We start from the raw sequence: 24,142 nt of genomic DNA on the forward strand, positions 1-24,142 counted from the left end.
GCCCTGCACAGTCACCAGCAGGGGACCCTGGGCTGCTTCCCTCCACAGCCTCGGGAACTTCTGATCTGTCCCTGGCTGTGACTTCCAACACGCTCTCAGGGTTTGCTCAGGCCGCCACGTGCGTCCACAAATCATCCTTTCACTGCCAACGTTATTCCGTTCTCTGCTGTAACACACCTGCTGATGGACGTTTGGGTTATTTGGGTGATTTCTGGCAATTATGATCAAGCTGCTCTGAACATCCCAGGACGAGTATTTGTGTGATTTGTCTGCATTCCTCCCAGGACTGGGCTGCTGGGCCGTCGGGTAGTGTGTGTGCAAGAAACCAGGTGTGTGTGATGTACGCTCGTGTCAGCATCCCGTGGATTGGTTTGTTTTAAAATCTTAGCCGTTCTGGAGGGTGTGGGGACATCTCCTTATGGTTTTCTTTTTTTTTTTTTTTAACATCTTTATTGGAGTATAATTGCTTTACAATGTTTTTAGTTTCTGCTTTATAACAAAGTGAATCAGCTATATGCATACATATATCCTCATATGCCCTCCCTCTTGCATCTCCCTCCCACCCTCCCTATCCCACCCCTCTAGGTGGTCACAAAGCACCCAGCTGAGCTCCCTGTGCTATGCAGCTGCTTCCCACTAGCTATCTATTTTACATTTGGTAGTGTATATACGTCCATACCACTCTCTCACTTCATCCCAGCTTACCCTTCCCCCTCCCGTGTCCTCAAGTCCAGTCTCTACATCTGCGTCTTTATTCCTGTCCTGACCCTAGGTTCCTTATGGTTTTCTGACTGTCTTCTCAGGGGTTCACCAGCCTCCCCTGTCTTCCTTTGAGCGGTCTGTGCTCAGGGCTGTGCATGGTGGCGGGTTTGAGGGCTGGGCCGTCCAGCACCCTGTGCTGCCCGGGGTCCCACTCTGACGACGAGCATTGTTTCCTAGTAGCCATTGACCCCTCTTCCTGGGGAAGCGTCTTCTGCTGAGTAGAGCATCCTCCGAGTGTCCTGGTGGCAAGTCCTTCGTCAGGTGTGTGCTCTGAAAACATTCTCTCTCAGCCTTTGGCTCATTTTTTCCTGTAACAGTGTCTTTTGAAGAGTGTACACATTTTAAATTTTGATGAAGGCCAGTATGTGAACTTTTTTCTTTTGTGGTTCATGCTATTTGGGTCTAATCCAAGGGACCTTTGCCTAAGGTCACAAAGGTTTCTCCCGTGGTTCCCCTGGAGGATTGGGTGTGACTACAGGCCTGGGATGCATGCTGGTCTTTGCATGTGGCAGGCAAGGGGTCTGCCTTCACGGTCACCTTCTGCATGTGGTGTCCAGCTGTTCTGATACCACCTGCCCATGGAACTACCTTACTAACTGTATATATATTTTTAATTAAAGAGAATTTCTTCTGTGAAGTGAAAACATTTTGGTAGTTAAAGAAAATGAGGTAACTTGATTTTAACTTGGATAAAGAAGCACTTAAGAAATAATACACCTTAGACACATGAAGTAAGAAGGTAGATTTTGGACAAAGTGCATAATTATAGTTTTTTGAACTTTTTTTTGCCTTGTTTGTGAGATCTAGCGGAAGTTAGGACTAAGGTCTGGTCTGAGCTGTAACTCGGGAGGTGGAGTCCCCCGGGGAGACAGCCTCGGCCCCGCAGTTTCCACTCATCCAGAAGGTTCCGCTGTGTTGCTGTTTACACATCTGTGTTCGCGGGGTGCCTGTTCCCTGGATGAGAGGCCACAGGCTGGGCTGGGACATGTGCAGGAAGCCTCTCAAAGGCAGCTTGGGAGCATCTTTGAGAATCGTGAAGAGTGGAGATTTGGGGAAATCTTAGAAACCGAGTGTCTGCTTTTGACCAGGCCCTCGTGGTGAGGGCGGCCCCTGTGCCATCACCCCCGGCCCTGGACTTGCTCCCTCCTCTGCTCCGTCATCTGTTTATTCCCCACTTTGCAGCTCACACAGCATCTTCTAGTTTAATTGTTTAGAAATTCTGCTTATTTTAATTATAATCTGTTTTCTGCTTTTCAGCCAAAGGTTGTGAGTGAAATTTTTAAAATGTTACAATGTATCACTTACAGGAAGAAGGACCCGCCCCCCCAAACCCCTTTCTGCTCTAGAATCAATCTTTACATTTAGCACTTGGCTCTTTACAGTTAGATGTTGATATTTTCATCCTGGTTGCCTTGTTTATTAAAAAGAGGTCAGCCTGGGGAAGAAGCCCTGAGCACCTTTTCCCCTGCCCTGGGCGGTCGGTGGGGGGACATTTCCTGCCATCACACGCGTGTGGGAAATGGCTACACACACTCTGTCCCTTGTCTTGGTGGCCGGTCTCCCCGTCCAGCTGCTAGCACTGCCGCCGTGGTCTCTTCTGTCCGAGGAAGCCCCCTGTGGCATCACCAGGTGACCTGGAAGGGGTCCACCGCCCCACAGCTAACAGCCCAGCCCGTCGCACCTCATCTGGCCCCTGGTTTGTCAGCTGTTTGTTTGTTTTTTTAATAGTTGAATTGCTGGCTCAAAGGGTCTGCACTTTTATTTTTTTTAATTTTATTATTTTGGGCTGCGTTGGGTCTTTGTTGCTGTGCGCGGGCTTTTCTCTAGTTGGGGCGAGCGGGGGCTGCTCTTCGTTGCTGTACGTGGGCTTCTCACTGCGGTGGCGTCTCTTGTTGCGGAGCACGGGCTCTAGGTGTGCGGCTTCAGCAGTTGTGGCACGTGGACTCAGTAGTTGTGGCTCGCAGGCTCTAGAGCTCAGGCTCAGTAGCTGTGGCGCACAGGCTTAGTTGCTCCGCTGCATGTGGGATCTTCCCGGACCAGGGCTCGAACCCGTGTCCCAGGCATTGGGAGGCAGATTCTTAACCACTGCACCACCAGGGAAGTCCCTGTCAGTTTTTTAACCTCACTATTTAAGGTTTTTTCTAAGTCACTGAGTCTACGTTCGTCACTGTTCAGAGGTAAAATGTTAGATGAGACGTTTTCAGGGTTGTCGCTTGGTGGATGAGCTCTAGCAGCTGAAGGAAGGAGCCCCTGCCTGGAGGGGACTTGGGGACAGTCCTGTCACACATGGTGGCTGATGGCTCAGGCTGGAGGCCGTTCCTGAAGCTCAGGTCCGAGCCTGGCTTCCCAGCTCTCCCGGCTCCAGCTGAGATCCACCTGAAAGCAGCACAAAATGAAGTCTGAGTTTAACCCGTGAATGTCAAGTTGCTAAAGAAAAGCCGTTGCTGCTGCTAACGGGTAGGACAGCTGTATTGGTCCCAACCCCCCCCCCCGCCGGAGTATTTGGAATGGTTTTAGTTTTTTGATAACAATAATCTAGTAAGAGCCTATTTTGTGGCTTTAGTAACATCAAACTCTTTATCTATGAAAGGATTTGTTGCAATGTTAACTGTTGCTTTCAACTCCCTGTTCTGTTTGTAGAATTTCATTTTTGACCTCAGCGTCCTAATCCGTCCTTTTGAAGTCAAGCTGTGGTCTGCAAGGGCCCGGGAAGGACCTGCTCTCTCTCCTGGCGCCTGGCCGGTGCCCTCAGGCACCACCCCTGCCCCCTGCCCTTCACCAGGCTCCCAGCCTGTCTGCCTGGCAGGAGGCTCAGGACCTGGGAGGGCCCAGGGTTGGCCTTACACCCTCTCCCTTCTGGGCACTTTCCTCCGCTTTCTCATTTGAACAAGAAATTCTGGGGAAACTGGGTCTCCCTGCACCTCCAAGGTGGATGCCAGCATGAGCGCAGGAGCCCACCCGGGCCAGCATGGGGCGCCCTAGGCTGTGCTGTGCGTGTGCCCGGCCCCTCAAGATGATGTCGGAGAGTCAAGTCCCCTTAGCCCTTCTGGTCCCCTTCAGGACTCTCATCTTCAGAATGACCAGTTCCTTCCAAGCTCCGTTTGACTGGTATCATCCCTATACTGGGAGACGTCCCAAGTGCTCTTTCCAGAACTGGGGGCTTGAATTTCGACCTGGGTGCTCAGCAGACAGACCGCAAGGCTTGGGAGATGGAGGGTGCACTCAGGTGCTGAGAGCATGTCCGCGTGTCCTATCACGAGCTGCTCGGGGCTGTGCAGCCGGCTCTTCACTGGACCCGCGAGGGCTCTAGGTTAGGTCACTGACTGACCGCAGGTAGCCTGACAGCTGCACAGGCGTGTCTGGTCTTGGTTCCCTGGACGGTGGTACCTTTCCTGAGTCATAAATGTTCATGTGGGAATTTTTCAGTTGACGGCTTTCATTTCCTTCACTGTCACCCTACATCTCGTGGCCCCTCACTGCTCCCCCACGAGCATCTTTAGAGCGTCGGCCCGTGAAGTGTGTCTGTGGCTCGGGCTCGCCGGTCCCTCCCGCCCCTCGTTTCACGGCAGTTCTCAGTCAACAGACCCCAGACACCCTTCTTCGAAACCCAACTTTTAGCTTTTCACGTGTGGTTGGAATCTTTCAGCTAATCTTGATTTCTTTTACACGCTTTTGAACTTAAACTGTTAATATAATTTCATTAAAATTTTGGTTTTGAAATCTGGTGTTTTTTAGTTTTCAGTCTGTTATGGGCTGAATGTTTGTGTCCCCTAAATTCATATGTTGAATCCCTAACCCTGGTGTGGCTGTATTTGGAGATGGGGCCACTGAGGAAGTCATCAGGATAAACGGAGGCCCTCGGCATCTGCGTCGCCTCAGAGCCTGCGCCCTCCGTCTGCTCACCCAACGAGGTGAGGACAGCGGGGAGGTGGCCGTCTGCAAGCCAGGAAGCAGCCTCCACCAGGAACAGGGCCCTGCTGGACCCAGATCCTGGCCTTTGCAGCCCCGGAACTGAGAACCGCTTAAGTCTTACAGGAGCCTGTGCAGACAGAGGCAAAGCCTTCATTTCAATTTGATTTAATCCCTACACTTAGTGGCTAGAAATGCAAAGTCAGTGCTGATATAACATTTAGGAATTGGCAGAAAAATATGAAAAGGCTTATAGTTTGAAAAAAAGAAAGCATCCTTCCGGAGCTTCGGTCAGCAGTAGCCTGATGCTGCACCTCAGCGGTGTCCTTGGTGCCTTGTATCCTTGGGGAGAGGTTAGACCCATCCAGGTGGTGGCACCCAGGGTGTGCTGCCCTGTGGGACGTGATGCCCCTGGTCAGGGCCCCTGTGATCTCTCAGCCTGTTCCCCAGGGCTCCAGTGCCCCCAGGGCGCTTGACACCTGAGGGGCTCTGCGGAGGTGGGCCCTCCCCACACCCCAAAACCCAAGTCCTATGCACCTTGCGTGGACAAATGTGCCCTTCCAGTTCGGGAGTGTCTGCAAACATCGGTCAGTGGCCATGTGTCCCCAAGGTGCCTGGGGCCCTGGCTCTTCGGTTCTGATCCTGACTCCTGTCCAAGGACCACAGTCAGAAGTCCAATCGCTTGCAGTGATTGAACTGTTCTGTGAAAGCTGTCTGAGGCATTTTGGGTGAGTCTGGTGGATTGTCTGATGGTGGTTCTTGACTCCGTGCCCTCTGGTTCTGCAGCTTTGAGTAATTTCCTCCAAAACGAAGGTGCACCATGCAGCAGGCTGGGTCCGAGTTTTCTCGTGCACCATCAAGGCGGCTAAGGAGTGGCCTCGTCATGGAAGTCGCTCTGCTCTCTGGTGGCCGTCACGGGACAGAGGCTGGCCGAGCCCCTTCAGGACACAGGGGACCCTCTGTCCTCCTGCGTCTCGTGGGGAGGACCACCGGGCTCTCTCCCTCTTCACGTTCAGTTCAGCTTTCTGGAACCTCCTGTGTCTTTGCCTCGGCACTCGGCACCACCCTGGCGTGCAGGTCTCTGCGGGGAGCTCGTGCGCCCCCCGGACCCCGCCGTCCTTGCCTTGCACACCTGGCTCCGTGGACCGGGTCCTGTGCTTTGTGAGCGGGTGGTCCACCTACCGCCCTCCGCTCACCTCCAAGTATGTGTTTGTGGGAGGAGCCATAGAACCACCACATGGGGACACCTGTGGTGCTGCCTGGCACCTGCTGACCCCACTTCCCAGGTGCACGAGGCTGCGTCCGGGTGTGATGCTCAGGCTGGTTCGGGGTCTCTCTGATTTCCACAGCCTTGGGCCCTGCTTCCCTGGGTTCTGAGGAGGGACCTGTCGTTCCCGGGACTGGCTCACGGGCCCGTCCCACATCTGAGGCTGCCCAGCATCCCCCCGTCACCAGTGCCCCCGCTGCCCCCCTCCCAAGACAGCCTGGGGCTGGGAGGAGAAGGGTGGCCCATCCCTCTTCCCCCGCCTGCCTTCGCCTCCTCTCGGGAATGGTCTTGCTTTCCCATTTCTGTTTTGATTTCTCGAGTCACCACTTGTTCCCAGGGGGGCCCTGGCCAGGCAGCAGATCTCCCTGGGGTCCATCTGGCGCCGGCCCGTTCTGGGGGCACCTCTGTGGCCCAGATGGTACAGGAGGCTCCTGGTCCTGCCTACGTGGCCCTGAGCTAGAGGTTGTCACAAATCCTCTTGTTAGTAGCAGCTTTATTGAGATGTAATTCACACTGCTGACAACTCACCCATTTCAAGTGTGTGATTCGCTGGGTTCTAGTCTATTCACAGGACTGTGCAGCCGTCACCACAGTCGACTTTAGAACATTTTCATCACCCCAGAAGGAAACCTGCACCCTTAACAGTCACCACAAGACCCGCCCCCTCCATCTCCCCTGGCCCTTGGCAGCTCCCAGTCTCCTCCTGTCCCCGTGGATTTGCCTTTTCTAGGTATTTCACGTGAGTGCACTCGACAGTATTTGTCCCTTTCACCGGCCATAACGTGCTCGAGGTCCGTCCGCATCGTAGCCTGCGCCAGTGCGTCATTCCTTTTTATGGCTGAATCATATTCCTCTGTGTTTATCCTTCATTGGTAGGTGGGCGTTGGGGCTGCTCCACTTCTGACTGTCCTAGGTGCCGTTGCTCTGAGCGTGGACGTGGGTCTTACCCCTCTTGGACGTCCTCCCACTGGTGGAAATGCTGGGCCACGTGGCAACTTGGTGTCCACCCTTCTGAGGACCTGAGGCTCTTGCACCACGGCCGCGGCATTTTACGTTTTTACCAGCAGCCTGGGGGCTCCAAGGTCCCACGTCCCGTCGGCACTTGTGGGTTGCAGCCGTCCCAGAGGGCGTGGGGACGACCACCTGCTGCTGAGTGGCGCTTCCCTGACGACGAACGGCGCCGAGCACTGCTCACTGGCCGTTCGTGTGTCCTCTTTGGGCAAATGTCTGTTCATGTCCTTTGCCCACCTTGAAGCTGGGGTATTTGTCTTTTCATGGAGCAGCTGTGAAGTCCTCTGTGGCGTCTAGACAGGCTGTCGGGTCAGGCGTACGGTTTGCAGATATCCTCCCCCACCCGTCCTCTCACTGTGTTGCGGTGGCCTTTGAGGCCTTCAGGGGTTTCATGTTTGACGACGTCCAGTTCAGTCTGGTTAGTGCTTGTGCTTTCGGTGTCGCAGCCGAGAACCCGTGGCCCAGTCTGAGGCCGTGGAGGTTTTCTAAGAGTTGTGTAGTTTGGGCTTTTTTTTTTTTGCGGTACGCGGGCCTCTCACTGTTGTGGCCTCTCCCGTTGCGGAGCACGGGCTCCGGACGCGCAGGCTCAGCGGCCGTGGCTCACGGGCCCAGCCGCTCTGCAGCATGTGGGATCCTCCTGGACCGGGGCACGAACCCATGTCCCCTGCATCAGCAGGCAGGCTCTCAACCACTGCGCCACCAGGGAAGCCCCAGTTTGGGCTTTTTGATCCATTTTGAGTGTTGCCCCTTCTCTGAGAGGTGAAAGTACCCAGATGTTCAGCCCCGGAGCAGACCCCCTGTCCTGGGTGGGCGCCCACCCCGCCCCCGGGTTCTGGGTTGAGCCCCACACGAGGTCTTGGCTGTGATGTCACCACTGTCCTGGGACTTCATGGCAGGCCGGGATCGGGCTTGAGGCCAGACCGCTGGGGTTCAGGACGCTCGTGGCTCCAGCTTCTCCTAAACTTGTCTGCTTGCTGTTCGGAGGGTCCTGAGCCACAGGCGAGGTCTCTAACGCGTGTTTCCCTCCCCAGATGCGGACTTGACCGTCGCTGAAGCCAGCAGCTCGGACAGCCGCGGGGAGAGGCCCGAGCTCTACACACATGTGGACGAGGGGCTCCTGGGAGGAGAAGGCAGCTACCTGGGAGCCCCCCTCACCCCGGAGAAGGACGACGCGCTGCACCAGGCCACCGCGGTGGCCAACCTGCGGGCGGCGCTTATGAGTAAGAACAGCCTGCTGGCCCTCAAGGCCGACGTGCTGGCAGATGACAGCTCCCTGCTGCTGGAGTACCTGCCCAAGGGCACCCACTCCCTGTCCCGTAAGTGCCACGCGGGCGCGCAGTGTGGGCAGGAGTGGCGCACCTCAGCCCGTGACGCGCTGAGGGTGCGTGCGTGTGTGTGGGTCGTGGCGGTCGAGGGGCCTTCGGAGAGGAGGCAGCGCTGTCGGGGCACCGGGAGGGGAGCGGCCGAGTGCTTGTCCGAACGTTCACACTTGAAATCGAGGCATCTAACCCTAAACCCTGATCGAGCTGACAAGTGCTGGGCTGTGCAGGCCTGGGACAGGGACCCCTGCGCTGGGGAGGCCTTGGGAAGTGACGGGCTCGGGCTCCCTCTGCTGGCCTCGCCCCCTGCCTGTGCCGACTCATCCTGCCTGGGGAGCGTGGCCAGGCTGCAGATCCTCGCTTTCTACCAGGCAGTGCTGCTGGCACGTGAGATTTTTAAAGGATTTGGGTGTTGTGTTTACACCTTGAGTGTCTCCAGCTGAATTCCAGTCGCTCACAAGCAAATAACAGAGTAACCTAAGGAGCGGATATGGTACAGTGGTGTTGGCCGAGGGTCCCCCTGGCGCTGGCCTGGGAGGTGCCACTCCCCCTCGGCTCAGGTGCTCTGAACATCATCCATCCTGGGTGCCCGGGTCCTGGGTGCCTGGGGCAGTGTGACCATGTCTCTGGCGTCCCGAGAGAAACACTCTGTTGGGTTGGTGTCTGTGAGGGAGAGTCGGGTGTGGCCCCGTTTCCCTCTTCGGGGCAGAGTGACACACCCCAAAACAGGTGGCTCTGAGTGCAGAGGGCGTGGGAAGGGCCCCATCCCAGGGCCCTGCGGTCCGAGCATGTACGGCTGGCGGGGCTGTGTGTGGGTCCCTGAGCACCACTGAAGGAAGCAAAGGAAAAACTGCAGCCAATGTTGGGGGTCTGGGGAGTGTGTCTCTAATTTTTACTCTAATTTTAAAAACAATATTTTCACGACTTTGTCTTCACGAGCACTAAAATATACTAAGCATTCATGATGAAAATTGCTTGTGGCTAATAAATTCTGACCGTGGAGAATAGCATCCACATTGTCTTTATTTCTTGTGCCGAGTCCGAGGCAGGTGGGACGCCAGGGCGGTTGTAGGACTTGGCTGTGAAGTCAGACCCAGGGGTGAATCCCCCGAGGCTGTTGGACACACTTTAAAAAATACGTTTAGGCCTCATTTTTTGCATCTGAGAAATGGGAATAGCAATAGTCACTGACACAGTTGTTGTGAATGTGAAACGTGGGACACGTAAGCCAAGTGTGTTTGATAAACGCTCCACAATATTAGTCCATTCCCGCTCAGCTCAAACCCTGAACTTGTCAGCAGAAACTGCTGGGTTTGTGATGATCTGGTAGCTTGAGGAGGCGGTCCTGGGGTATCTGCGGTATCTGGGGTTTAGAATCGGCGAGTCCGCAGGTGAGCGTCCTGCTGAGGGGACGGCTGGGCAGCTTCACGGACGTCGTGGAAGGAGCAGGCTGGGTGTGTAACTGCAGGGCTGGACACTTGTTCTGGCTCTTTCTGGACGCTCCCAGTTGGCAGGAGTGAGCCCCGCGTGTCAGAGGCCCCAGGAGGCCGCAGCAGCTCCTCCGTGGCTGAACCGCGTTGTCACAAGGGGGGCGGTTTCTCGGTGTTTCTCCTCCTGTCCCCGCGTCTGGCAGCCTTCTCCTCCGGGGTGGGCCTGTTCCCCGGGCCTTTGGTGCTCTGTGCAGAGCTGTGCTAGGGATGGGGCCAGGGGTCCGGGTGGCCCGAAAGCACCGGTTGCACCCGCATTTGGTCAGGCCATGAGCCGTGAGCCAGGGGTCTGACTGCGGGGCTCTGGGACGAGTGAGGCACAGGGAGAGATGCTCTTCACTTCCGAGGGCGCCCCCTGTCCTCCGGCCCTGTCCCTGCAGAGGCCCAGACCCGTCCTGGCAGCAGGTGGGGCAGCTGGGCGGAGTCAGAGGGCGAGCGGTGACCCTGTCGGGTGGTCTGTTCCCAGTGGACACGCAGTTGGGCAGCTGCACCACCCCGGGCACGTCCCCAGGCCCCGTGCGTGCACATGCCCCCCTTCGCAGTTCGCAGGGAGCTGGGCGCAGGGGAGTAAAACCCCATCCGCTCTATTTTTAGTACGTCTGTGACTAACCCGGCCTGAAGTCGACTAGTGGGTTTTGATATTTTGTTATTTCTATTATGTTTTAACCTCTTTGCTGTAAATACTCTAAATTTCCCACTTTTTTCGTTAGCTCTGCCCTTACGAGAGGGTTGAGAAGTTGGCGGCTGGGAGCTGGTGACTTGGGCCGTGTCCAGGGGGCCAGGCATGGGCTCCCATGTTCCCTCAGGCAGAGAGGCTGAAGGGCTTGCTGGAGGAATGGGTTATTTTAGAACATTCTTTTCTGACATCCTAAGTAAAATCTGCCTGTTCTGGGCATACACTAAAATGAGGAATGGAAGTATCCAGAGAAGAACTTTATTTTCCAAGATTGTGCCGTCACCTCCCTGTGGCAGGCGTTCCGTCCCTGGCGGGCAGGTGGGCAGGGGCCGCGAGCTGCCTTCCTGCGTTGAGCCGGGGCTGGGCGGCCCCTGCGGAGCGCCCGTGGGCGCATCTGCTCCGTGCCTTTCAGTTCACAGGCGCTGGCTTCTGTGCACGGATGCGACAAAGCGTCAGGCCCCCCAGAGCCCCTGCATTCACCCCCCGCCACCGCTCTGCTTCCAGACGGGCCATGGTTTCCGTTCAGTTGCAGATGTTGTCAGGGGTCGCCCGATGGGAGCGTGCGGATGGGGAGACCCCTCCTGGGTGCCGCCCAGTGGTGACGCGAGCCCTGAGCTCAGGCGACCCCCAGTCCGGGGAGCACAGGGGACCTAAAAACACATTCAAAGGAGAAAACTGACTTCACACTGGGCACTACAGATGGCAAAGCAGTGGCACCGCCCCCCGGGCTCCAGTATGGAGATGCCCCCGAGCTCGGTGGGTGCAGAGCCTGGCGCGCTTCCTCCGGGGAGGCCCGGAAGGGAGATGGGAGCCCTGCGCTGCTGTGTTGGGGGTCCTTCGCCCCTGATCCAGTTTGAGGGCGTTGGGGGGGCTATTTCCTGACTCCAGCCCCCAGGCTCCTCAGGTTGTTAATGAGGTTTTTCCAGGGCTGAGCCTTTTGTTTTGTAATATTGGGGGGCCCATAGGACCGACGTTCCAGTAGCCGTGACTCGTGGTTGGAGGGACGGGGAGGGCACGTCCCCGTCGTGATGTCTGACGGTGGCACCTGTGTGGCGTGGGGTGTGCTGAGTGGGGCTCTCAGCCCTGCTGGGTCGTCCTGGTCTCGAGGTGGCAAACCCTGCCGTGCGTCATTGTGGCCTGCGGGCATGCAGTGTTGCAGAAGAAAGGGGTGGTGGTCGCAGATGTTCAAATTAAATGCAGCAAATCCACAGGCTGTGCCCCAGAGCCGTAACCAAAGGTCCTTTCTGGAAGGTTCTGGAGCCTCCGAGAAAAACCGAGTTTCCTTGCTTTCCCAAGTCTGATAGCGTTTGGCTTGGCAATTAAGTTCCACAGATGGTTTCGTTGCTGGATCATCACTGTTTAACTGATTTCTCCATAAGAGGACTTTTGTACTTTTTGTTTTGATTCGGTTTAAGTTGATTCTTTTGCTCTTATTACGTTTGCAGCAGGAGGCTGGCATCCCACCGGTTAAAAGTCACTGTTCACTGAATAGAAACCGTGACCAGCACGTTCATGGCACACAAATGTAGCTATTTCCCTGAGCTGTGTTTGTGGGTGTGTGTTGATCCAGGAGGGACCTTGAAAAATGCTGAGAGAACATGAGTAACTTTGATTTCACGGGAATGAAGTGGAGATGAAGCAGCCGCTCTGGGTATTGAGGGCTGAGTGCCCAAGGGGCGGCGCCGTCCACAAACTCCCAGAAACCCCGACCGTCCTGCGCACGTCGCCGCCACGGCTCTGGCAGCAGTCGAGGATTTCTCCTAACGGCGATGGTTGGTGCTGCCCTGTCTGGTTGGAAGGATGTGCTGCTACGGAGGAGAGCTCAGACCTGGGGTGGTGGCGGGCAGGGTCTGCCCTGGACCAGGGGGCCACCAGCCGCGGGCTTCCCCCGCCCAGCGTTTCTCCGGGGACGCCCCCGACACCTATCGGGGAACAGTGGCAGCTGGGTTCGTTCTGATTGTGGCTGAAAGAGTATGTCCTTCTGGTGTTTAAAATGATCAAGGACTTTACTTGAGTCTGGCTTGATACTGGAATCTTAAGCAATGTCTTATGAAAGGGCATTTGATGGAAGTATTACCACCCTTTTAGGTAAATAGTCAGGTCGACACACCATGAAGGACTTTCCAGAAGATCCTTCCTCAAGCACAGGTGAGCGTGTGCCATGTCCACGCCACGGGTCCTGACTTTCTGTGCAGACACCCGTTGTAATCATGTTGCTTCTGGGAGAGAGACACCGCCCCAGACAAGTCACGTGTGGACACCCTGGCATTTGGGAGTGGCGAGCTGATAGAAGCCCCCAAACACCCTTGCCCAGCGAGATCCGGGCCTCGCCACATGGCAGCGCACGGCTCACCGCAGGATGGCCAAGGACGGTGCTTCCTGAACTCTCTACAGCCCGCCGGCTGGTGTCCGTTCACGTGGGTGAGACTCGTTTCCTGTGTCCCCAGGGCCTGGCGCCAACCCGAGTCACCTCCCTCCAGCCCCTCCACCCTCCTGCACTCAGAGCCCGGGATGCCCGCTCTGGGGACCGGCCAGACGGAGCCCAGGGAGCCAGCCACCTCCCCAGCCCAGGTAAGACAGGAGGGCGGCCAGCCACGTCGGGGCAGCCCCGGCCAGACGCCCATCCGCCGCGCATGTCCTCGTGGGCATGGCGCCCCAGAACCCGCGTGCTCAGCATGTCCTGGGTGAGCCTGTGTGGTCACAGCTGCTTTCCCGTCCACCCTCCGCTCCACAATCCCCTCGGCCCCATGTCACTCAAGGTGACACAGGTGTCAGCTTTGCAGTAATAGTTGCAACATGTTGTATGAAGTTAAATCCATTTTGATATTTAAAATATTTTGGGGGGCATTTCCCCCCCTAATATACAGACTCATACAGCAGCAAGTTAAAAACCCAGTTCCTCAAACTGAGCAGTGCCAGCCCGTCTCCAGCAGGTTTTGCCCCGGTGCCGGTGGCTGCGTGTTTGTCCCGAGGCGTCTGAGATCCACTTCCTGTGCCTCAGGTCACAGCTGGTTATTTAAAGACAGGTCTGTTAGGCTCCATTGTTTCCCTGAAGAAAAAATATTTAAGGAGGGAGAGCGTGATCACATATTTTGTAATTTGAAATAAATCAAATGCTATTCCGGTGCGTTTGAAAACAGGATGGTTTGGGGGGGAGGGGCAGGCGTTCTGTTGACGTGGATTTTTCGCGCGTCCGTTCATCAAGAATTAACTGCAGCTTCCTTTCCAGACGCGTGGCGGTTTCCGTGTGGTGACTGGACGGGGACAAGGTGAGTAGGGGGTGACGCGCGTCTGCACTCCAGTCTTCCCGATTCCACCGCGTCCCGACGGCCTGTAACTCATCTGTCTCTCCTTCTAGGTTGACGTCCCTCGGACCGGGAGGCCTGGGCCGAGGGACGGACCCCTCCGGAGGTGGCTCCAACAGGTGCCTGGGGTTTCCATGGGGTCCGCCGGCCCGGCCAGGATGACCAGGGTCTCCTTCTGGCTCATTGTGTGGCCAGGAGCACTTTCACGGCCTGGATGGACTTGCCCAGGGCTCCACCCTGAAGTCAGCTAAGGAGCCCCAAGGAGACGGACGCCTCCGCTGCAGACAATGGTTTTGAGGCGGCCAGGCTGGAACAGGCGCTTGGCACTTGGGGGCGGACGTCTGCATGGGCCTCTGTGCTGTGGGCAGCCTGGCGTTGGGTCCAGGTGGCCAGCGGGTGACGGCAGAGCTGGCACCAGGCGTCAGTGTGGAGCCTTTAAAACGGTCACTTCCCCAGTCCTTCACCAGGCCTGGTGAAAGCCTTTGAGTGCCCAGTGGCGGGCAGGTAGGACAGGTGTACCTCCAGCCTCCAGGCAGTGGGGATTGTGTCAGATCTTGGAACCAAATGGCTCTGACCCCGTTACTTTCCAGAAAGATGTGAGGATGAAGCGCAGTCTCCACGACCTCGGTGTACCCTGCCTGCCACATGTGAGGGAGACAAGAGTCACCAAACCGGCTTCTTCTCAGAAAGATCACGTTGTCCTTGCTGGTGTCTAGCTGCCCTGGACACGTTGGGCCCACATCTGTGGTTGGCTGAGGATGCAGGGACTCCAGGACCCTTGGCCAAGCAGCAGGTGGGCTTAGGAAGGAAGCAGGTGGCCCATTCCAGGTTCCGAATTCCTGGAGTTGCCAGGCCCATTCCCACCTCCCATGGCCGTGGCCATGGTCAGGGCCTGGTCCACGTGCAGCTCAGGCTGCCCACCTGCCCCAGTCACTCCAGTCTTTACAATCATTAGATGAGTTCTGAAGATGGAGAAAAGTTGGGCTTTGAGAGAGGCCCAGGATGCTTGTTGCCAAGGTGACCCCACTGGAGCAGTGTCCCTGGGAGTTCAAAGACCTGTCGGTAGTGTCACTCCTTCTGAGAGGGTTTATTAAGTGCGTGTTTGCATATAAACAACATTTCTGAGAAAAGGAAGCTTTCCTTTCCTTTTTTGCTGGTCATGGTGGGATTTTTGGCTGTTAGGTAGCAGAGATTGTGTGTCCAGATGGGGTTATGCTGTCGTAGAATGCACGTGTGCACCACCCATGTTGGGCCCCGGGTTACCTGCGCCCCCGGGGATGCGACCCTGTGGCTGCTTCCCTGTTACTTTCTTGCTTGTGGGACTTTTCCCTGCGTGGATGGAGCGTGACCTGTGCCTGCAAGGAGGCCTGCCCTGTGGAGAGGCCCCGCAGTATTGTGCGAAAAGGCTTTGTTAATTTTTTTAAATAATGAAGAAATTTCAGAAAGTTTCCATTGTACCTAAAAGAAATAGGTTTGTTCATTGAAGCAGTATTTACAATATCCAAGATATGGAAACAACCTGAGTGTCCATCAGTGGATGAATGGATAAAGAAAATTCAGTGTGTATACACACACACACACACACATAAACACACACACACACGTGGGATATTACTCAGCCATAAAAAAGAATGAAATAATGACATTTGCAGCAACATGGATGGATCTAGAGCTTATCATACTAAGTGAAATAAGTCAGACAGAGAAAGACAAATACTGTATGATTTCACTTACATATGGAATCTAAAAACAAAAACAGACAAGCAAAAAAAACAATCAAGCTCATAGATACAGAGAACAAACAGTTTGGTGATTTCCAGGGGTGGGGGTGGGAGAAATGAATGAACTTTTTTGGTGCATTTTTTAGTTTAAATGAGTTGAATTTCTTTTTAAGATAGAGAAAGAGAGAGAATATCTCTTCTTTTAAAAAAGATGTATAGATGGTAAAGTGATGGGAACATAGGAAACATTTTAAGATAGATGGCCCCTGAGTTTGTTCTTAGTTCTAATATTATTTCCCTTAAAACAGTACTGTCATCCAACGTATGAAATTTTAAGCAAGTTCATTTAGGTATTCCATTGCTTACATTTTATTGAATTTCTCATTGAAATATCCTGGCTCAGGTATTGATTTCAAAGAGTTTTAAAAATTTTATCAATATGTAATATTAATCTTTCTTGAATAGAAAGGATTGCAATAATAAAAGGTTGGTAATTTAGGTCTCTTTACTGCCACAAAACTTGCTCCATGTCTACAAGTTTACTGTGGCCTTCCTGGCCTATTACCACTTTCATAAAATGTGACTGGGTGGCCTCACAAACTCGGATACTAACCACGTGTTGTAGGGTGTGTGTGCATGCGTGTGTGTATGTGTGTAGAAATGGGGACTCCTACTTTCTTGGGGATACTAACTTACTGTACTGCATTTAAAATATTTAAGAATCCAGTCTGGATCATTGTCAGTTTGGTGGTCGCACATAACTCAGGAGCTAAGAAAAGGCACTAATTTATTTTAAAGAAAGAATTCTGAAACAAAATTTGAAATTCCAGTTTCAACCATGACTAGCTTGTATCGGGCTTACCCTCCAGGCAAAAACTACCTGAAAACCTGGCCCCCCCAAATCACGCACACATATACACACAGACACACACCTACATACACATATACACAAAGATAGACACACACACAGACACAGACACACACACACACACACATCCTGGGGAACAATCCGTGCAGGTGGGACTTGAAGGCTGCAGTCCTTGAGGGAAGGAAGAATCTGTAAAAAAGAGCCCAGCAAACCTGCCGGAACTGAAAATACAATGTGTGAGGCTGGGATCCATTAAGTAGTTTACAGCAGTCTGGGTACCACCTGAGACAGGACGTGGAGACTGGAAGACAGAGCGATGGAGAGGATCCAGGCTGAAGCTTAGGAAAGAAAAGCATGGGGACAAGCAAAGACACACAGAGGAACAGTGAAAATGTCTAATACATGTGTAATTGGGGTCCAGAGGAGAGAGGAGAGAAAATGGAGCAGAAGCAGTATCCGAAGAGACAATAGCCGAGAACGTTCCAGAACTGATGAAAGACATCAATCCACAGATTCAAGAAGCTCAGCAAACCCACAGCAGGATGAACACTAACATAAAACAACAACCAAAAAACAAAACTGGGCATGTTGTAGTCAAACTACTGAAAACCAAAGACAAAAATAAAAATCTTGGGCTTCCCTGGTGGCGCAGTGGTTAAGAATCCACCTGCCAATGCAGGGAACACAGGTTCGAGCCCTGGTCTGGGAAGATCCCACATGCCACAGAGCATCTAAGCCCATGCTCCACAACTACTGACGCCCGTGTGCCTAGAGCCCGTGCTCTGCAACAGGAGAAGCCACTACAATGAGAAGCCCGCGCACCGCATTGAAAAGTAGCCCCCGCTCGCCACAACTAGAGAAAGCCTGCGCACAGCAACAAACACCCAACACAGCCAAAAATAAATAAAAAAATAAATTTTAAAAAAATATAAAGGTTTAAAAAATAATCTTAGAAGCAGCCAGAGGAAAAAAGATATGAAGAGGAACAACATCGAGATTGACATCTGACTTTTCAATGGAAACGATGGTGCTAGTCTCTGAGGCACTGCAGAAATGCCGAGACCAGTATTCTATATCCAGCAAAAGTATCCCCCGAGACCAAGGCTACGTGATGACAGTGTCACACAGAGAAAACAAAACCGAGGGAATTCACTGCTGGCTGACAAGAAGTACTAAAAAACATCCTTCTAGAGAAAGATCTTAATCATTTAAGGCAATATTTATGGCTCCTTGTGGGGTTTTTGACTCAAATAGGAGCATAACGTGTGGCACAAACAGCTCAAAGGGTGGGGGGGTGGCAGTGGCGAGCTTGGCCGTTGGATGAGTCTTGCCTTCTCTACAGAGTTGCAATGAGCAATGGGCAAAATCACATACAGCTCAAAGGCTCATGAAGAGGAAAATGGAATCATACCTGATTAATTTGAAAGCAAGCAAGCAAGGAAGTTTAAAGGAACAAAAGTCATGCAAGGACAGAATAGAACACACATAGGGAGATGGTAGATGTCACCCAACTCTACTAGTAATCCTGTTATTACCAATGGACTGAACACTGCAGGAAAAAGAAAAGATTATCAGCTTGCTTTTTAAAGAAAATTTGTTGTTTGTAGATAACATGCTTTGTAGATAAGAGCATAGAAAGGTTTCAAGCAAAAAGATAAAAAAGAGAAACCAAGGAAACACCAGCCTAAAGAGGCTTATTGATGTCAGCAGCAAAGTAAACTGGGAGGTGTGTTGCTCTAAGGCCACTACACAATGACACGAGAGTCAGTTCAGTCAGTGGGAAACACAGATCCTGAAATGCATAGGCTTGCTTTTTAAATATAGTTGACAGCACTAAAAGGAGAAAGAAACAAGTCCACAATTAGAGTTGAGGATTTTTAACAAATCTCCTCAGTAATTGATAGATCAGCCTACGAAATATCAGTAAGGATGAAGAAGATTTGAACACAGTTTTCAAATATTAACCTTGAATTCCTGGAATAAACCCACCAAGTCACAAGGTGCTGTTCTTTTTCTATATCGTTGGACTCAGCTTGCTATTTTGTTTAGGAGTTTTGCATCTTTTTTCAGAGAAGTATGGGCCTATAACAACATGGTTAACCAAGTCGTACGTTGCACCAAACAAGTGCAGAACATTCCAAAAGCACAGGAAACATTTACAAAATAGACCAAGCGGCACTGTAACGCAGGTCTCAGCAAATCCCAAAGGATGAAATCATGCAGAGTGTTCTCTCTAACCTCCGTGAAATTAGATTTAAAAACCCAACAACAGGGCTTCCCTGGTGGCGCAGTGGTTGAGAGTCCGCCTGCTGATGCGGGGGACGCGGGTTCGTGCCCCGGTCCGGGAAGATCCCACATGCCGCGGAGCGGCTGGGCCTATGAGCCATGGCCGCTGAGCCTGCGCGTCCAGAGCCTGTGCTCCGCAACGGGAGAGGCCACAACAGTGAGAGGCCCGTGTGCCACAAAAAAAAAAAAAAAAAAAAAAAAAAAAAAATCAACAACAGAAAGATACTAGAATAAGTCACAATGGAAATTATAAAATATTTTGAACTGAATGATAATGAAAAGACAACATACCAAAACTTGGAGGATACACCTAAAGTGGTATTGAAGGGACATTTATAGTTTTAGTTGCGCTTACTAGAAAAGAAGGAAAGTTGTCATTTGGGGGGTCAAGACGTGAGAAAAAGAAGAGCAAATTAAACCCAAAGAAAGCTGGAGGAGCAAAACAGAGCAAGTATCAAGGAAATAGAAAGCAGACGGACAACAGAAAAATGACCAAAGCCAAACGCCGGTACGCTGAAAGATGAATGAAACAGACAAACTCCTGTCACAGTGGTCAGTAAAAAGAGAGGGAAGTTGATTGTCAATAAAAAGTATAAAAAACATCATTGCTAAGATCCAATAGACGTTAGAATGATAATAAGAGAATATCGTGAACAATTTTATGCTAACACCTTTGACAAGTTGGAAGAAATGGGCAAATTCCCTAAAAAACACGGGGTATCAAAACTGAGCAGAGGGAAGCCCCGTTGGGCACACGGGGCTGCCCCTGGTTGTCTGGTCGTGGGGTGATCAGGCTGGCATTGTGACTCAGAGTGTGAGAGCTGGTACAGGACAGGGTGGCTCTGGCTTGGTCGCCAGGTAGCTGTGCTCACAGGCCGGTTATTTATCATCTCTTGGAATGCCCCCCACCCCCCCGCCCCGGGAGGGCAGCCCTGCCGCGGTCACAGGGCCAGGCGCCACAGGGTGCAGAGACTGGGAACAGGGTCAACGCAGACAGCGGGGGATCCGGAGGAGGAGGGGCAGACGCCCAGCCTGACAGCAGCCAAGGGGGCCAGGCAAGGAGGCCGTGGGCGAGGGTCTGACTGGACTGTGATGTGGGCCCCTGTCAAGGACGCTGGGGCGGGTGGTCTTTCCCGAGTGAGCTGGATGCCCGCGTTGATGAAAGAATGAATCTTGATTCCTGCCTCAGAATTAAGATGGGAATGACCACAAACCTGAAGGTGTTTAGCAGGGACGGTGGTGCTCGTGATCATGCTGACGGGCAGAAGTTTCTTAGGCAATTCTTAAGAAGCACTCGTGATGAAAGTTTGATAAAATTTTTTATTAAAAAAATTAACATATGGGACTTCCCTGGCGGTCCAGTGGTTAGGACTCGGCGCTCTCACTGCTGGGGCCTGGGTTCAATCCCTGGTCGGGGAACTAAGATCCTGCAGGCCGCACGGCACGGCCAAAAAAAAATTTATTAAAATTACTGATTTCTTCACTAAAAGACACCATTATGAGAGTGCAAAGGCCAGTCACAGACTAGAGACAAGGTCTGCGATAAATACGTCTGACAGAGGACTCAGGTTCAGAAGCATCCGTAAAACTGAAACATCAGGGACTTCCCTGGAGGTCCAGTGGTTAAGACTTCGAGCTTCCGATGCAGGGGGCCCGGGTTCAATCCCTGGTCGGGGAACTAAGATCTCCTATGCCATGCGGTGCAGCCAGAAAATTTAAAAAACAAACAAAAAGTACCCCCCAAAATAAAACATCAGAGGAAAAGCAACTCAGTGAAGGATCAGAAGACGTGACAAGCACATCACAGAAGAGGGTGTACGAATGGCCAGGGGCTAGGTGTCGTTGGTGGCTGGGAGATGCTGATTCCACTGGGGCCCAGATGTTCTTCTCAGGTGCGCGTCCAGCAGAAGTGAGAGCCTGGCCCACTGCCCGTCGCTGCCGAACAGGCACGGGGTCCTGTGGTCACGTGGATGACAACATGGCAACGAGCGAGGCCACGCTGGCTCCATGTTCAGTGAGCAAGGCCCCACCTGGGTGTCAGGTCCCCACAGACCGAGTTGTATGTAGCCCAGCGTTTGGTGATGGGGAGCCGAGCGGCCGTCGCCTGGGGTGGGTGGTACTGACCAGCCCCAGGCCCCTGGGTGTGCGGTGTCCTGTTTGGGTGGTGGTTCCCGGGTCTGTCTGCAGGTGAAAGCTCACCGAGAGGTACACTTAAGGTGTGTGCACTTCACATATGGTTCAAAACCTTCTGAAAGGAATTTGGACACATCATAGCTTCACTATATTCTGACGCACAATAAGTGGCGGCCACGTCAATTTATAAATGGAAAAGCAAAGTTTGGTCCAGTTAGAATCCCTTTCTGAAGTGCAGTGTCTTGAGAATTACAATCAGAGGAAGAGTACAAATCCAGGACAGTGACGGATTAAAGACTTGCGTGCCCTTCCGGAGAAACCTCCCCTCTGTGCTCACCTGCAACCTGCCAGTGCCTTCGGTTTGCTGGCAGTTCCTTGGTGTCCTGTGTGTTATCTTGAAATCGTTCTGGAACGTTCACTGGTCAGTGACGTTTACGACAGGTCTGATTCTCTGCAGGGCTGGGCAGAGGCGTGGCTTCCTCTAAGGCTGCTTTGCTGAGTGGTATATTCTCGTGTGTACATTTCTGCAAAATTGTAGCTCAGTGTTACTGAACCTCATACTTTAGATAATCTGGTGCCGACGTCTGACGTCGCTTCCTCATGTTCAAGCTTGCCGTTCCTCCTGGACACTTGGTTCCAGACAAAAGGGCTCCATTTTTAGGGCAGATTGGTAGAGAGTGTCCGTTTCAATTTGATGCCATTTGTACTTTTTCATTTATTTCAATTACTTTTTCTCTACATGGATTTTTAAGGCTTTATTAGTGTGTTTAAGAGAGTCAAACTACATGACGTTGAAAGGTTTTCTAAGACATATAGACTATAAACCACGAGTTATGGAAGTGTTAGCTTCTTTCCCAAGTGAAGTTACTATTATTATTTTTTTATTTTTTTATTTTTTGCAGTACGCGGGCCTCTCACTGTTGTGGCCTCTCCCGTTGCGGAGCACAGGCTCCGGACGCGCAGGCTCAGCGGCCATGGCTCACGGGCCCAGCCGCTCCATGGCACGTGGGATCCTCCCGGACCGGGGCACGAACCCGTGTCCCCTGCATCGGCAGGCGGACTCTGAACCACTGCGCCACCAGGGAAGCCCAATGTGAAGTTATTTTAATCATAACAGTCAATGGAAACTTCCTCAGTACTGTTCATGAAAGTAGTGGGTTGCATGGTGCCCTCCACCCAAAAGACACGTGCACATCCTAATTCCTGGTACCTGTGAATGTGACCCTATTTGGAAAAAGGGTCTTTCCAGACGTAATTAAATTAAGGATCTTAAGATGATATCACCTTGGAATATCCAGTTGGTCCTAAATCCAGTGATGGGTGTCCTTATAAGAGACAGAAGAGGAGACACAGACACAGAGGAGAAGCTACGAGAAGACGGAGGCAGAGACGGGAGAGACGCAGCCACAAGCCCAGGGACTCCTGGAGCCCCTAGAAACTGGAAGAGGCAGGAAGGACCCTCCCCTGGAGCCTCTGAAGAGAGTGCGGCCCTGCCCATACCTTGACCTCAGATGTCTGGCCTCCAGGACAGAGAGGACTGGTGTCTGTTGCTTTAAGCTGCCCAGTTTGTGGATATTTGTATTAGCAGGAAACTAATACATTAAGAAAACACCAAAATTTGGGACTACCCTGGTGGTGCAGTGGTTAAGAATCCATCTGCCGATGCAGGGGACACGGGTTCGAGCCCTGGTCTGGGAAGATCCCACATGCCACGGAGCAGCTAAGCCCGTGCGCCACAACTACTGAGCCTGCGTGCCACAACTACTGAGCCTGGGTGCCTTAGAGCCCATGCTCCGCAACAAGAGAAGACACTGCAATGAGACTGTGTACCACAATGAAGAGTAGCTCCCGCTCGCCACAACTAGAGAAAAGCCTGCGTGCGGCAACGAAGACCCAACGCGGCCAAAAAGAAAAAAAGAAGAAAAAAGAAAGAAAGAAAGAGAAAACAGCAAATTCCTCATCACGGGGTAGGTTCAGAAGCCTGCAGCTGTGTGCCCAGTGGAGGCGTGGGGTGGGGGTCACGCTGATGTTTGTGCAGCTGAATTGTGTTTCTGGGGAAAAAGCACAGCACTTATGTACAGAGATGGGTGTTTTTTTAACATGTAGGTCTGAATTGTTAAATGCAGCCTAGAGTAAATAAGTCAGATTTTAATTTTATGTTTATAGAAGCAGAATAGAAAGCAGAAAATAACTCAAAAAAGTTATTTGAAATAAAATAGCCTAAAGGCTTGTCTCCTCACCTGCCTTTTCCATCCCAGAGTGGGTGGTGCACTTGCTGTGTTCCGTGCTGACGTGAAAGCCGGGGTCTGTGCTGGGGTGACCGGCGGGAGGCAGGTGTGGGGGGCCGTGTGGCTGCCTCGTCGACCAGGTGGGTCGGGTCGGGCCGGGCCTGGTGGTCAGACAGGAAGGGAGACGTAGAGTGGGGGCTGCCAGGTGCGGTCCATCCAGACATGCCAGGCTAGGTGCCCTTCCCTCTGTGCTGTCTTGGACCCTCACCCGGACCCACCTGTCTGTGGGCCCTCCGTGGGGAGGCTGGAGCCGCCACCCAGGAAGGGCTGCTTCCTCACGGGTCCAAGAGCTGCCGGATGCTTTGGTCGCCCCTGCAGCTGGGACCCCAGCCTACAGCCTTGCAGGGAGCAGCTCTGCTAACAGCGGTGACCGCCATCTGTGTCCCGCGTACCGGAGCATGGCCTTGGCCCTCGGGAGGACTGAGGGTGCGTGGCCCATGGGGCCCGACGGCCAGCATGGCCCACTTCTCAGGATTTCTCTCCAGGGGCAAAGGTTCTTTTGTAGGCACTTTGCTGAAGCATTGCTCCCAAGGGTGAAAAAATGGAAACACTTTACATGTTTGTTGAACAAATCATGGTGTATTCGCACATTTAAGAACTTGCAGTTAAAAATCGTAGCATGAAAATGTGGTCACAGCCGTCATGCTGTGAACTGTGGCCGCCTTGTGTGAAGGGATACGGGCGACTGTCCACGCCTCTCGCCTCTCGTCTGCCCCAGCTCCCAGCCACACGCACGTCGAAAGCTCCTACACATGAGAAAATGTCTTACTTCTTAGGACAGGGCTTGGATTCTCAGAGACACCTGGTGACTGCCCAGGCTTGGTGGGGACATGGAGCCCCTTCTGTGTGCACAGACACTGTCAGGCAAGCAGGCGGCTGGGCCCTGGGGGTGGCATCGGTCATGATGTGATGGGGTCCGCACAGCCGTTTTGCAGCCGTGATGGCCTCCCCTGGTGAAGCTGTCTGGCCTGCACGTGGACAGGGGTCATCCTGGACGGTGTGTCCCTGGTGCCTGACATCCGTGGGTGCGGGAGATGCCAGAGTGAGAGCTCTTGGGTCCATGAGAAGGGCCAGGCTCCTGGCAGGCCCTGCAGACGGTCTCACTGACCC

The 24,142-nt window shown here is 53.0% G+C and overlaps 1 protein-coding gene across 5 annotated transcripts in view; it reads left to right on the plus strand.

Annotated features, from left to right (window-relative positions):
• Positions 1-24,142, plus strand: part of ZBTB46 (zinc finger and BTB domain containing 46) — a 57,594-nt gene that overhangs the window by 25,559 nt on the left and 7,893 nt on the right. For 3 of the 5 annotated variants that reach the window (XM_082600469.1, XM_082600465.1, XM_082600467.1), the window contains exon 3: positions 7,981-8,265. The exons of 1 other annotated variant lie outside the window; for it this stretch is intronic. In XM_082600469.1, the coding sequence (XP_082456595.1) occupies positions 7,981-8,265 (285 nt within the window). Of the gene's footprint in view, positions 1-7,980; positions 8,266-12,878; positions 13,003-13,660; positions 13,701-24,142 lie in introns of all 5 variants that reach the window. One more of the 5 variants, XM_082600468.1, reaches the window with a different exon arrangement.

This window comes from Mesoplodon mirus, assembly GCF_964341445.2.
Source record: "Mesoplodon mirus genome assembly, chromosome: 15".
NCBI classification, from domain to species: domain Eukaryota; kingdom Metazoa; phylum Chordata; class Mammalia; order Artiodactyla; family Ziphiidae; genus Mesoplodon; species Mesoplodon mirus.